Source organism: Alosa pseudoharengus, unplaced genomic scaffold (assembly GCF_046254945.1).
Source record: "Alosa pseudoharengus isolate Yale_2024_CS ecotype anadromous, Long Island Sound unplaced genomic scaffold, YU_APseudo_1.1 YU_APseudo_1.1_scf_22, whole genome shotgun sequence".
In the NCBI taxonomy this organism is placed as follows: domain Eukaryota; kingdom Metazoa; phylum Chordata; class Actinopteri; order Clupeiformes; family Clupeidae; genus Alosa; species Alosa pseudoharengus.
This window is the reverse complement of record NW_027468680.1, coordinates 29551329-29565678: the sequence shown is the minus strand read 5'-3', so window position 1 is coordinate 29565678 and position 14350 is coordinate 29551329. Positions and strand designations below refer to the sequence as shown.

Below are 14350 nucleotides of genomic sequence, written 5' to 3'. Positions count from 1 at the left end.
GCTCTTTGCTTTTGCCCATCATGAAATGTTTCTTGTGTGACACCTTGGTAACAAAAAACCTTTTTATAGCCCACCAGTATGTACTAACCCAGTTTATATAAATTTGCACAGATAGGAGGGATAATTTCTCTAAATACTTATAGATTCCAGTTTGTTCCTTGCCATTCCTTGCCTTTGTGTACTGCTTTTTCTTAGTGTGTTCAATACTTTTTCCCTGTGCCATTCCACTTTTTTACTCATAACTCTACTTTTAGACATTAATGTTTGGATTTTTATATATGTGTGGATTACCTAAGTTAATACTAATGTCTGGTGAAAATTTCATGCGAATAGCCTCACTGGACGTATACTTACTGAAAAAAATGTTGACGTGTTCAATACTTATTTTCCCCGCTGTATGTACATAAATTGTTATTACAAATAACTTTTAAAAATGTTTGATGTCCTTTATGAACCTTTTTGACATATTTTGGTTTTTGCAGGGTAAAATATTCTCTACCGTGGAACCTCAGAGCAACATCAATGATGTTTGTATCTACCCAAATTCTGGTGAGTAGCAGTCCTGCCAAATTTTATTTTGATGTTATGTTATGTTCTCCTTACCACCAGACTGAAGTCATATTCTCCTGTAGTCCCTGTCACAAAATCTCTGATATGACCATTTTTGGACATCCTCAGCACTGGCCTTCTTTTATTTAGCAGCTCATGCTCAAAAGCATAGCGCTAACAAATACAGATATGAACCAGAGACATTCTAATGAGGAGACACAGCACTCAAAACATCCTCTATAGAAAAGCATGGGTTAAACCAATCGCATGCAACAACGTTGATCTAGGCTCTATTGGCAAATAAGTCAACATCCCTTTATGGTAAGAATGGGACATTCTGCCGTCCTATGTGATCATAAGCAGGACAGTAGGAGTAGGCTATAGGCAAAAAATCTACGCGACATTGGTTTTCCAGGGTAATTCAGGTGCACAATATTGAGATTTCAAAGACTACTGTAATCTCGTCTGACGCATTCCATTTAAACATATTGCTCAACACTGCTATTGGTCAGCTTTAAAAAAACATTTTATTAATTGAATCCAACCTGGCTCAACCCACTTATTGCGTTTGATCACACCTTAACGCTGGCAATTCTTTTGCGCAATACTGCGCTTGCTCTACCATATATGCCAGTGATATCGCTGCCAAACTCAGGGCCACTTCGTCATATATTAGTGTTTAATTTTTTAGAAATTATTGACTTTTTTATTTTTGAGAAATCTATTAAGCTGTCTGTGGAAAATGGACTGTTCGCAGCTTACTGGATTCTAGATTTGTGGCATATTTTAACCTCCCTTGGCTCATGTACTGAAAAAGCCCTCTCTTTCTTGGTGATGCAGCCATCATTATCCCTGGTGTAATGCTTCTTGTAAACACTAGATGGTAGCAGTAGTAACACAAACTGAATTTTATACACACTCTATGGGAATTGGTCACGTAAGGTTCATGTTACCACATGGTGTCAAAGGGACACAGTAACACTTTTCTTACACTGTCAATACTTTTTACATTTGTGTCAGCAACTTGTGAGAGAGAAGGAGAATTTAGTGGTTTTCTGCTGATATAACTAATGTAAAGTGTTAAACAGCTAACCTTAGGGACTGGGACTTTAGCATTCAGTGTTTGAAAGAATAAACTATTCTGACCTTTGACTGTTTTACATCTAGTTTGCCTGGGAGATGCTAACCTTTAACTGAACATTCAGTTTATTGGAGAATTCAGTGGCTTAGGAGAAGGCTTAATATCCGGTGACAGATGGTGTCTGAAATTAACAGTTGCCTTAGCCTTTACGTGACTAGGTTGCTCTTAGGAGGAGATGGAGATGATGGTGTTAAAGACAGCATTGCTGTCCGTGTACATATGGGTTGGGACTGTCCAGTTGCTGTTAGATAAGTCAGGAAAATGCCTGGAATTTTTGTGAATTGAAGGGTTTTTATCTCATAGGAGCAGTAGCGGCTCCTGGGTTGACAAATAGGCGGGCAGAGTCTGATGATCAAGTTTAGAAGAAAAAAAAAGGCACACTAAGGACGGTCCACGGAGATTTTGTTCATTTTTACGGCTCTTTCTTTCTATGGCTAGGCTATGAGCGAAATCTGGGGAATGGAATCCCATAATGTTACCACTTGCGGTCAAAACACCGTTTTGTTCATGCATTATTAACCTATGGTTAACCTACTTAATGTTATTTTATTGGGTAAGGCTGTTTGCACCCCTGGTACAATTAGCAGTGTATGCTATTCATACCCTGGTGCAATAAGAAGTGAATTCTATTCGTACCCCCGTGCACACAGCAATGTGTTCTATTAGTACCCCGTCTGGTACAAATATCAATGTATGCTATTCGTACCCTGGTGCACACAGCAATGTGTTCTATTAATACCCCGTCTGGTACAAATATCAGTGTATGCTATTTGCACCCCTGTGCAGTTATTCTGGCATATTGATCACACAATGTAATAATATTTTTTTTTTTAAAAACAAGCAACATGTTTTTTTGTTGTTACGTGAGCAGAGGTCATACACTTTTTGCTAAATGCACTGGGGTATGATGTAACAAATATTCAGTATACAGTAATACATATGAATGTAGTGGGATTGCAGTTCATTGGCTTTACAGGAAGATGGAGATTTGATATTGCCCAACTGATACGATGGATGTATGTATCCATTATCTTGGCCTTGATCATTGTAACGTGGGTGCGTTAGCTCTGGGGTGCGCTGGTGCAGAATTTGGGAATTGTTTTCACTCACCTGGTATGCACTCGGATATAAGTGGGAGTGTGTTGTATTTCCTTGGTGTTCCTGGCCTAAGCCAGATAAACAAACCTATAAAGAATGTTCAGACGTGTCTGTGGGTTTCAGGGAAGAACAACACCTTGATATTCCTTTTCGCAGAATATAGAAGAATCTTTTCTTGAAATAGAAAGGAACACCCCTACATTTTCTTAGAAGAACCCATTACCGCCTCCTCCTGGGTTGGCAAATAGGCGGGCAGAGTCTGATGATCAAGTTTAGAAAAAAAAAGGCACACTAAGGACGGTCCACGGAGATTTTGTTCATTTTTACGGCTCTTTCTTTCTATGGCTAGGCTATGAGCAAAATCTGGGGAATGGAATCCCATAATGTTACCACTTGCGGTCAAAACACCGTTTTGTTCATGCATTATTAACCTATGGTTAACCTACATAATAATTATTTTATTCATAAGAAGTGAAATTTTGAGATTCCAGACAAAAGCTACAAGGTAGGTACCGGTAATCAGCTCATTAGCTCAAATCAGTGGAGAACTACTTTGGGGGAAAAACTCAAGAGGGAAACAAATTAACTGAGAATTCGAAATCAAAATTCCACTGGAGCTCCAAGCGTAGGCTTCACGCCGCATTAAACCACAAGGGCGCGGGAAGGGGGGTGCTGAGGGCAGCACCCCCTGCTGGCAGGAGATAGATTTTTAAAAAATATTATATACATGTTTAAATAATTACTAATTTGCTGTCTGACATAATTTATATTTTTGTATGTGAAATGATGAGTCAATTAACAAAAAAGGGTTATGGATAGGCTCGAATATAGGCTACTAAAAATGAACAGTTATAGAGATAGAGTGAACGTGAGTCAGTTACTGTAAGAACCGTAGCGTGGTTTCAGCTAGGCCTAGGCCTATGTGATAACGATGTACAGTTGATATAGGTCTACATATTCTATGCGATTTACACGTTCAAAAAAGCATGGATAAGCTGAAAGAAACTTTAATTGTGTTTTACAGTTTTGCAAAATTAATAAATGTATAGCTAGTGAAATAATTTCACTATCCTAGTCGCTAAGATAGAAATTATTAGGACACTTGCTGTGGAGACGACACACTTTAGGCTATTCAGAAATTATTTGCGAGATCATTGCAGCCTGATTATTAGCCTATATTTAAAGCCAAACATCTCTGGTGTGGTTTTGACGATCAGAAAAGTAATTTTCCTTAGCTATACTGAAATAGGCTAATGATGTCAAGTGCGCTTCTGTGGGGTTAGGGTGGGCTAGGTGGCTTCGGATTGCTGTCGCGGAACATTGGAATTTGTGGCTGCCCAGGACTTTTCTAAAACTTCTCTCTATCACCCGCACACCGCACTAAAATGACGTATTTAGCAGTCAAAATCCGAAACATGTCCAGGAGGGAAGAAATCGTCGGACATCCATTATTTTTGTTATTCAGCACCCCTGGTCAAAAATAGGTTCCTACTCATAAAAGAAATTATAAGTAACAAAATTATTGTGTTCAAGAGCCAGCTCAATTTTAAAGAGTAAATTAAAAGTAGGCTATTCATTAAAAAGGTAAATATTCTGTGTGTACAGTATGAGGGGGGGGGGGGTATACCATGGAATGAGTGCTTGTGTGTCCACCGTGGTTTGTATAGAAATTAATATTAAGTGACACATACAAGTAAAAGGGCAGTTTTTTACGAACTCCTTGGGGAATGATTTGGAAAATTTGAGGAAGCTTGAACTATCAAATAGGATGGCGGCAGACAAATGGCCAGTGAATAAAAATCTGTCGGTAGCGGTAACTATGATTGTCACACACTTCATAGGCAATTTGCGCAAAGTTAGAAGTGGACCTGCGCTTATCCTGGACACCGGTATGTTTTGCACAAAGGCACGGGACATCACGTAGGCCTATCGTTCTCATGTTGGCCACAAACTTGTCTGTAACCCTGTGTGCCTCCACTGCATCAATTGCTATTTTCTGCAGCTGTGCATAGAGCACATCTACATGGGGCATGATCTTGTAGAACAGGTCTAAAATGAATAAAAACTCGGGATCTAAGAGCATTCGAGAAAACCCTTTAGCCTCTCTAACTGAGATTGTATCAAAATGTCCAGATGTTTCAATTATTTCGAAACACTCCAAAATTAGCTTTTAAATCTTTTAGGAGATCTTGTGAAAAAAGCGGAGAAACCATAAAGATCCAAGAAGAAGACACGCACTGAGGATGCTGCTGACGCAGCCTTTTCCATCACCAGGTTCAATTGATGTGCATAGCAATTAGGGTAGCCTACACATCTTGCACTTTCTTACGCACTCCACAAGATGCTCCTCTCATGACACTAGCCCCATCAAATGTCTGTGCAATCAGCCTTACTTTATCTGTGTCACTCTCAGGTGAACAAACTCGTAGGCCTACACGATTTCGCACTTACACTGTAGCCCTCATCGAGTTGTGCTGCAATATTAGTTTTCTCCAGCATGGCTAATTTGCACAACTCAGATGCTAGCCTCAAGTTTTTTGCCTTCTCTGAAAATGTTTCATGTCACACACACCTACACTAGCCTACTCTAAACATCCCCTTGTCCCCCAGAAGATCGGAAAAGCAGGCATGGAAAACAGAACATTTTATTGCGTTTAGGACAACCAGAGCTTCTTATCAGACATATGGCCTACCACGAACGTGAAAATGTCCGATTAAATGACCGACTCTTGTCCTTTGTTTGTTGGTATACGATGTTAATGTCGGGCTGATCAAGTCCTAGGTCTTTGATAGCTAATTTAACTACAAAATCAAGTCTTTCGAATTAGTTCTTTAAGAGAAACTCCACACTATTGCACACACGCTGTTCACTCGGCATTTTTCAACTGTCTGTCTGACCTCACAAACTTCGTGCGGACTAATACAGTAGGCATACTACAGTACAGTAGGCATATTACAGTAAGTTCTGACGTCGTATACGGTGGGCAGTGGCATGATCTGCCCACCCGACCTTCTACTAACCGCGCTCTAGCTGCAGTTCCATTATCGGTCGACAGATTTACATAGACAAACAGCAGGCGCTGAAATTTGACGTAGCAGGCCTACAACAACTATGGATATGATCAACGAGATCTTTGCGATCATTTCGAAATTTCTTTGCAAATCATACAAAAATGTAACATGATTGAGTACTTTGCCACAGATTACAATAATAAACAAACAACATTTTATTTAAAAAAATATTTTGTGGATCTACTTTTCTAGTGGATGAATCGTTAGTAGGGCTCTGCCCCTCCTGCCCAAGTGAACGAGCGTCTGCATAGGAGTAACCTGTTTTACAGACCCCTGTTTTGTCACTGACACTCACACATTCTATGCTGCTGTCATATACTCATTTTACATTCTCTTTGTGTGTAGGTATGCTTTTTACTGCCAATGAAGATCCCAAAATGAACACATTGTACATACCAGTAAGTATTTAAGTGTCTTGTACTTTTTTTTTTTTTTGACATTGAACTGTTTTTTTTTTCTCTCTGGACATCTCTAATGACTTTGGCCTCCAATGACGATCACCTCCCAAACATACAAGGAAGGAAGAGAGCAAGATACAATACTTATCTTCATGTTCAGATGACGACCCACTCATCGACTCCCTCCCCTGGGGCTTTTACTGTGAAACAGCTGAAGAACCACAAGACCTGATTACTCACCCTCATGTTGCCCATAGGCGTTTGTGCCAACCCCATGCCCTAATTGTACTGCTCCCTTGGACGTCACATTGATGATGGTGTCAGCCAAGCTCCTTGTGCCTTCGCCACTATCATGGCTTTCTGGAAAGAATGTGTTGTGACACAATACAGCAGTGTGTTTGTGGATGGCACTGAGATGTTCATGCGTGACCATGGCAGATTACTTTCTCAGAATGCTATAGTTGGAGTTAGTGCTGAAAAAATGCAGAGAAATACCCCCTGACTAGCCTCATGTGCAGATACCAGTCTGGGAAGGTTAGAAATGGTGTCATTGTCAACAGTGAAGATGATCTGTAGGCCATGTGTATTCCATAGATGGACACTTGGTCAAAGGAACTGGCCTTGACAACGTTCACCCTAAAAAACTAATGTCATTCTGTTACACAAAAAAGTCAAAACAGCAGGTGTTTCATCGTGTTAGAAGATATTTATGAAAGGACATGCATGGGTCTACTAATGATAGCATAATTCACTTTAGTGTGCCCAAGTTTTATTCTCCACAGTGCAAGGTTAATAAGGGCATACTACTGATTTGTTTTCCCTTCACATGTCCCTTTTCAGTCGCTTATGTAAGCCTGGCTAAACACTGGAATGAAATGTAATGTTTCACAGTCTACCAAAAACACTCAAATACACTCAACAAATATGTCCTCCCAGGAAATGTGTGTTGGCCTACATGTGGAGGTCCTTCATGCTGATGATTGTTGATGTGGGGAACCCTGTGTGAATGTGGAGACCCAGTTCCCTCTCTGTTCTGGCCATTGGTCACTCACGGCTGTCCTCTGTGCCACCTCAGGCTCTCGGCCCTGCTCCGCGCTGGTGCTCCTTCCTGGACAACCTGACCGAGGAGCTGGAGGAGAACCCGGAGACCACTGTCTACGACGACTACAAGTTCGTCACCCGGAAAGACTTGGAAAACCTGGGTACATTTTTTTTTTTTTATTTGATTTCACTGAATCCATTTCTGTGTGGTCCTTCAGATTATGTGAAAATGGAAAATTACAAACTTGTCCTCATTGGCCCACAGAAAGCTCAGGCCTTTTCCACAAAAGCTGTCTTATAAGAGTGTGCTTCACTTTGAGATGGAATCCAATGCACTGCCTAGGGTAGTGTTCTGTGTGTTAGCCCGTTCCTCTACAGAGAGGTAAGAGGTCTCGCATAGCCGATTCTCCCAGGCATCTCCTGATGAATGGGTTATATTAGCCTCCACCAGACATTGGGTTACACCATCAGTAGAGGCTGAAATTTATGATGGCCTAGTCCCCTAATACCCCCTTTTGTGGCCCACTGTGTGTAGTGGTGCCAGGTGCAGGAAAGAAATCCTGCTGGTTTAGGCGGCCTGCTGAAACTCGGCCCTTGCCGCCAGCAGCACACGCTGATACCATCTGCAGGCGGGAGGAAAGAGACACCTCCACACGAGTGAGACGAGGGAGATGAGGGAGGGCGGGAGGAAGGAAGGTGGGAAGCGTGGAGGAGATGGCGAAAGGCAGTAGTGCAGCCATCAGCAGAAAGGAGATGAGCTCCAGTGACAGGCGCATAGCATGGGAATGGGGTGGGGGCTGGGGGGCTGAGGGGTGGGGGTGGGGGGCCTGGAGGGAAGCCCCGCCACAGCTGTGGAATGCTGGGATTGTATAACAGTAGGCGGAGGGGGAGGGATGTCTGTCTTTTTTCCCCTCCCTTTCCTCTTTGATCACACCAGCATTAGACACGCACACACACTCACTTGGTTTCCCCTTTTCTCTCTCTCACGCACAGAGGCACAGATATGTCCATACATACACACTCTTCACCATCCAGGCACTCATATTTATACACAAGACCTCAATGGGGCCAAAGACTGCGCTTTCTCGCGCTTCACTGAGAGACCTCTCTCCTCCGTCCACTCACTGGCCTCCCCTGACCTCTCTCTCAGAAAGTTATTGCAAGGGAAGCCTTAGTTAAACAGGACACTCGCAGTGACGTCATGAGGGTTCATTTGTTCGATATTCCTCTCTTCTGTTTAGTCTTGCGGAGCTCCTCAGGTTCTCATGAAAACAGTTTAATTTCCGGATAAAGGAAGCCCAGATGACCGTCTCGGGTGTAGTGTTTATGGCCCTGGTCAAAGTGTTTATTGGCTTTCCTTTTTTTTCTCTTTTTCTCGTTTCTACAAACGTTCTCGGGTTGTTGAGTTTTGGTTGGACTTCACTTTTGTCACACGCAGGATGAGAGAACGCCGCGTCGCTCCGCAGCAAAAAACCTGGTGGCAAACCAAGCAACACTGCCGGCTGGCGTCCCATGAAAAGCGAGGGCTTCTAGTGCTTTAGGCAGAGCGTGTGGGTTTTGGTCGGTCATTGTTCACTCCAAGTCTTCGATGGAGACCATTTAAGTCCACGCAAATCAAACCGTTTTCAGCCCTGTAGTCGCCGAGCGCGGGCGGACGTCAGTGGTATGCAGCCTTTTTGTTCCCATGGACTTTACCTGGATAAAGGCCGTTTTTTTTTGTTTTTGTTTTTTTCCTGAGAGGCTCCGAAGAGGCCTGGCCCTGCCCCCCCCCCCAACCTGTACATCAAGCCTCAGATGTGGTTGGTGAGTCATGGGCCAGGTATCGTGGTGCGTGAGAGGCCCTTGAGCGGAGACCTGCATGCCTGCGCTCCTATCGCTTTTTCCTTTGCCTTTTTTTTTTTTTTTTTTTTTCGCTCGGAGGCAGCAGGAGCGAGCTCCACCACCCGCCCCCCACCTACTTTGAAGCGTCCCCTCACATGCTTCGCAGACAGCGCCGATGCATCCAAGGCGTCCTGCGCCGAAGCCTTCTCCGTTTGGCACACTGCTAATTAGCGGGCCACCCAGGACCTTTCCCACACGCATCAGGCACGCTGCCAGACGCCTTTACGTAAGGGCCTTGTAAATCTTGAGGCCCCCGTTACAGGAAGTCACCCTTGAGGGAGTGGTGGTTTCTCAGGCTCATTTCTTCACTCTCTCTCTCCCTCTCTCTCATTCACTCTCTCTCACATACATACACACACATACACACTCTCCCCCTAATGGATCATCTGACCTCTCCAGCACAACGGGTGTGAGGCCAGCTGACAAAAAAAGAAAGTTGTGTGTGGTTCTCCAAAGAACCACATCCATGGCTTAGAGTCAGAGTTTTGTTCCACACACATAAAGTCAGGGTTGACCTAACTTGTTAAGAGGGATTTGGTGCTTTTTTAATTACAGGCGTCCTGCAAAAGCCATTACTCTCCCGTCAAATCCAGTGAAAAAGCACAATGACATATGGCCTCACATTTCAATTAGCCGTTCAGTTGTTCCAATGTACATGCACATGTATGGCGGTTGCACAACTCATGGCATTTGTCAGCTTTGTGCTGTGCCCTTAATGCTTCTTTGCGCTTACTTGGTTTCTTATGTGATCAACCCATCCATGTCGGGACCAATTAATTTCACTGAGGTTTTGATTTGGATGAATTCTTCTAAATGGCCATACATTTGCTCAATATGCTGGAACTATCTTTGGTGGAGATAGTTGTGGTGTCTCTGTCTGTGTGTGCGTGTGGTGCAGCTAACTGTCCTCTGATAAACCCTGTAGGTCTCACCCATCTGATTGGCACACCCCTCCTGCGTGCCTACATGCATGGCTTCTTTATGGACATCCGCCTCTACCATAAGGTATGTGTAGGTGTGCCTGTGCCTGTCTGTAAGAGTGTCTGGAATGCCAAACATTTAATTAACTGTATCTTCACTGTCAGTGTCAGTATGGAGCAGTTGCATTAATCTTCATCACGTTTTAATGAGCTACTGATATTAATCTGTAGGAAATGTTTGTCTTTTTTCCTACCAGGCATGTCCTATGAGTCACATAACAGTGTTCTCTCTTTCAAAATGCAAAAACACATTGCTACATAACACTGATTGCTAGTTACAACATGCTGTCATATCACATGTTCTGTAGAACTTCTTTAAGAAGTTGGGAAACGACCTGAAAGAACCTTGTCATGCTTTTCCATCAGGTCAAGACGATGGTGAATCCATTTGCCTATGATGAGTATCGCAAGGACAAGATCCGACAGAAGATTGATGAATCAAGGACCCAGCGGGTGCAGCTGAAGGTGTGGCCCTGTAAACTGTGTACTTTCATGCCTTGTGGTTATGTCTTGTGGGGGTACGCACATAAGAAGTGAAAATTTGCGGTGAAAATTTTCCGCCTTTTAAAAACAGGTGTAGCCTAATCCAAATCCGTCAAAGTCCGTCAAATAGAAAAACTTTCAGAGACATCAGAATCAGTAGGACACCAGTTTTGTTTCATTGTACCAGACCTATGTCAAAAGCAACATTAAATAAAAGGTGCTCTAAGCAATGTTACACAGTTCCTAAGCTAAAACATTTTTTGTCACATACAGCAAACATCACTTCACCATCCGCTAGCTGCCTGTGCCCTGTATACACTGTAAAAAACATGGTCTCTGTGGACAGCCCAGGCTCCACAAATGGCAACAAAAACAACTTGGTCCAGCCTAGACCATAAAAACATAACAAATTGTTTCAGCAAACAAATTGACAAATTGAAACTCTCCTAAACGTGCTAGCTTTCTGTTTAGTTTGAACGTCAACAGAAGTGACGTTACCCAACATTGCTTAGAGCACCTTTAACTTTTGTTTGCTTTTTGATGTCTTACTTTCACGTCATTCAAAGTGGGCTACAAGCACAAATATTTTTAAATAGATTAGAACTACTGCATTAGCATATATCTCTGGTTGTTGACTCTTATTATGTATTAGGCCAATTTCATGATCAATAAACTTTGTATTCATTTTAATGTTGTCGCAGGTTGTTTACCTGTTGAAGTGAAAGCTTAGTAAATTCCGGGTAGCCTATGACAAGGCACAGCGTTCGCTTTCTACAGACAGAAGAACTTTGTGCATCAGCCAACTAGGCAATATGCAGCTGCAGGAACAACGGGCTGTCTAGTATTGGCAGAACATCTCAGCGTTTTTGGCTCTAACTGATCTGAATTGGAGTGAAATGGCGGGACAGGGGATACCTGGCCTTTTATCTCTGGCTGCTGGAGCCGGTTGGGGTTGTGAGAGGCTGGTGGGAGGTGTGCTAGTGCTGGACAGGAGCAGTGAGATGCGCTGGCTCACCAGAGTCTTGTGTGTCTCCGAGACAGAAGCTGCCCAAGGTGAACAAGGAGCTGGCCTTGAAGCTCATGGACGAGGGAGAGGACGAGGCCCTGCTCAAGTCCAGGAAGAAGAAGGCCAAGGTGGGACACACAGACACATTTATAAAGAAATATATTTATTTGTGCCGGTGTGTTTAATGTCTCGGTGTAACTGTCGGTGTGTAATGCTAAAGGGCTTCAAGCCCAAACCTCTGTGGAGAGGAGAGATGCCACAAATTGAAGCAGATGCTTTGACCCGTGATTAGGGTGACGTTCCTCTGTAATCCACGTTCACCTTCCTCTTTTGACTCTCTTATTTCCCCAGGGCTCCACCAGCCTGCTCAGTGACGACCGCTTCAAGGTGATGTTCGAGAACCCCGACTACCAGGTGGATGAGGAGAGTGAGGAGTACCGCCTGCTCAACCCGCTCGTCTCCAAGGTCAGCCAGAAGAGGAAGAAGAAGCTGAAGATGCTGGCCGAGATGGAGGCTGAGGAAGAGGTGAGGTGGCCGACAAGTCTGAGGTTCACTACTGAGGCTAATAGCTAAGGCACCAGACACTGGTTTAGAACATCTAAAGTCCTTTACAGGCAGGCTAGACCAGGCACGTAACTGATGCGCTATGTCCCGCTTGCGGAGCATCTGCCGCAACAATTAGCTTGGATGGCTACACTGGATGGCTTGTGAAAACTGCTTGTACATTCCAAACAAATAGACCAGTCTTCTAGAACATGCTTTACGCTCCTTAGTTGCGCACCCGGTGTAGCCTGCCTGTTAGCCAAAGTAAGTCTCAAAACCGTGCACTTTCTCCTAGTCGCTTGACTGGCAGATGTGAATATAGAGACTGGAATTTGGTCTTTCCCCCAACCACAGAAGAAGGCCCAGCAGGAGGAGGAAGAGGAGCCGGAGGGCCGCGGCAGCTCCGACGAGGATACCTCGGACGACGACGACGACAAGAGCTGGGTGGCCGAGGTGCGCGAGCAGCGCCGCCTCCTGCATTTCGAGAGGCGCCAGCTCCAGGACCAGCAGCGGCAGGACGGCCGGCGACAGGACCGAGACGCTGACCTCCGGTCCGGCACCGCGGCTGCCCAGCAGGGCCCGTCCCAGAGGCAGACCCAGCCGCAGAGCCAGCCACGCTTCTACCAGATCAAAGCTGGAGAAGAGTTCCGCAGCTTTGGCGACGTGGCGCGCAAGCAGAAACTCCAGAAGTGAGTAGTGCCGCTCATTGGATGGTCTGTCTGGCTATGTGGAGTCAAATGTAGTAGCCACTGAGGATTGCATGCAAGAAGTTGTGTAAGAGTACAGTCCTGAGGTTAGTGTGTATTCAGACTCTTTGGGAGGACCAGACAATAGTCTGGCTTTATGACCTGGCTGGTATCAGCTTCCCCTATACTGAGACTTCTGTGTTAGTCGTTTCCAAATGACTTGCCTGAGCGAGATAAGCTGCAGGACCCAGCCAGTAGCCTACAGCAGCATACCATTTGCCCCTGATAAACCTTTAATCATTCTCCTAATGCTGCTCTGACCCTGTGCCAAAGATTATGGGGCAATTTGAGAGGCATTTTGGCTGGCAGTGCCCCCACCCCTCTACTGCTCCCTCAGTAGTTGAGCAGCGTCATTGATTAAAGATTATACCCTAATGACCAGAGCGCTCTTGCCAGACTGTCCATTTCCTCCGCATTCCCTTTGGCCTAGTGCCTGTGCCTGTCCATCTGGCCGTCTTTGTTGGACTCTGGAATGCCAGAGTGGCGGGGGCTTGTGAAACATCCTATTGGTTAATTGACAGGTGACACATGCTGGAGCCAGGAAGAGGAGAAGGATCATTGGAAGAGGCCCAAATATAGATGGGAGCCTGTCGTAGGGGTTGCCCCTGTTGGGTCAGTCACCCACCCCACCCCACCCCACCCCACGCTACACACAGAGGGCTGGTCTTTGGTGATCTATGAGAAAGGGGGGGTGAGGCTCACAAGCGTGGAGAGATCTGCTGTGCTGATCTGTCTCTGCGATGAGCCAGAGGTTGCTCAGGGTTTAAAGTCTGGAATGTTCCCTGTTGGATTGGTCTTGCACCACTCTGTGAAATCTATCAGAGGCAGATAGCTGAGGCTCCGAACCATCTCCTTCTCTCTGTTACCCTTTGACTCTGACCCGTGCAGATCCAAGTTGTGGTGTGAGATGGTGGCGTGACTTATTAAAGCTTGTGTGGGATTGTTAAAGGAAGGATGTGAATGCCTCATGCACTAATGGAAATGTTTGTTTAAAGAGGGGTTTTCCCATTACTTCCAATTATATCTGTGTGTGTGCGTGCGTGTTTGTAACAGGGCCACCCTGGAGGAGCGTCTGAGGTTGGATGAGAGTTCGGGCATGTCCAACCTTGCTGACTCGGCGGTCGGCAGCAAGCAGCTCACGTTCACACTTCAAAAGGTAAGTGGTGGAGTCCCCCAGTGCTGCAGTGCATTGTATCCCTGATCACAACTTGTCTGGATACATGTGCACAGTGTTCACACTACATCATGAGTCCCGCTAAGAACCTTTGACACCTATGCATGATGTGGCTATGTATGTCTGGGACTCCATATTTGGTAGTTGTAGATGTCTTTTACAGACAGGCCAATAGCAGATCGTTTCCTTCAAGAGTTAGTCAGCAAAGGTGATCACAGCCAGCAGGATGATTAATAAT

At 44.7% G+C, this 14350-nt stretch overlaps 1 protein-coding gene across 1 annotated transcript in view; it reads left to right on the top strand.

Annotated features, from left to right (window-relative positions):
• nol10 (nucleolar protein 10) overlaps positions 1 to 14350 on the top strand; it is a 28335-nt gene that overhangs the window by 10594 nt on the left and 3391 nt on the right. The window contains exons 12-20 of the mRNA XM_076299645.1: positions 483 to 549; positions 6206 to 6258; positions 7334 to 7460; positions 10106 to 10185; positions 10527 to 10625; positions 11685 to 11777; positions 12001 to 12174; positions 12547 to 12881; positions 13992 to 14094. Of these exons, the coding sequence (XP_076155760.1) occupies positions 483 to 549; positions 6206 to 6258; positions 7334 to 7460; positions 10106 to 10185; positions 10527 to 10625; positions 11685 to 11777; positions 12001 to 12174; positions 12547 to 12881; positions 13992 to 14094 (1131 nt within the window). The remainder of the gene's footprint in view (positions 1 to 482; positions 550 to 6205; positions 6259 to 7333; positions 7461 to 10105; positions 10186 to 10526; positions 10626 to 11684; positions 11778 to 12000; positions 12175 to 12546; positions 12882 to 13991; positions 14095 to 14350) is intronic.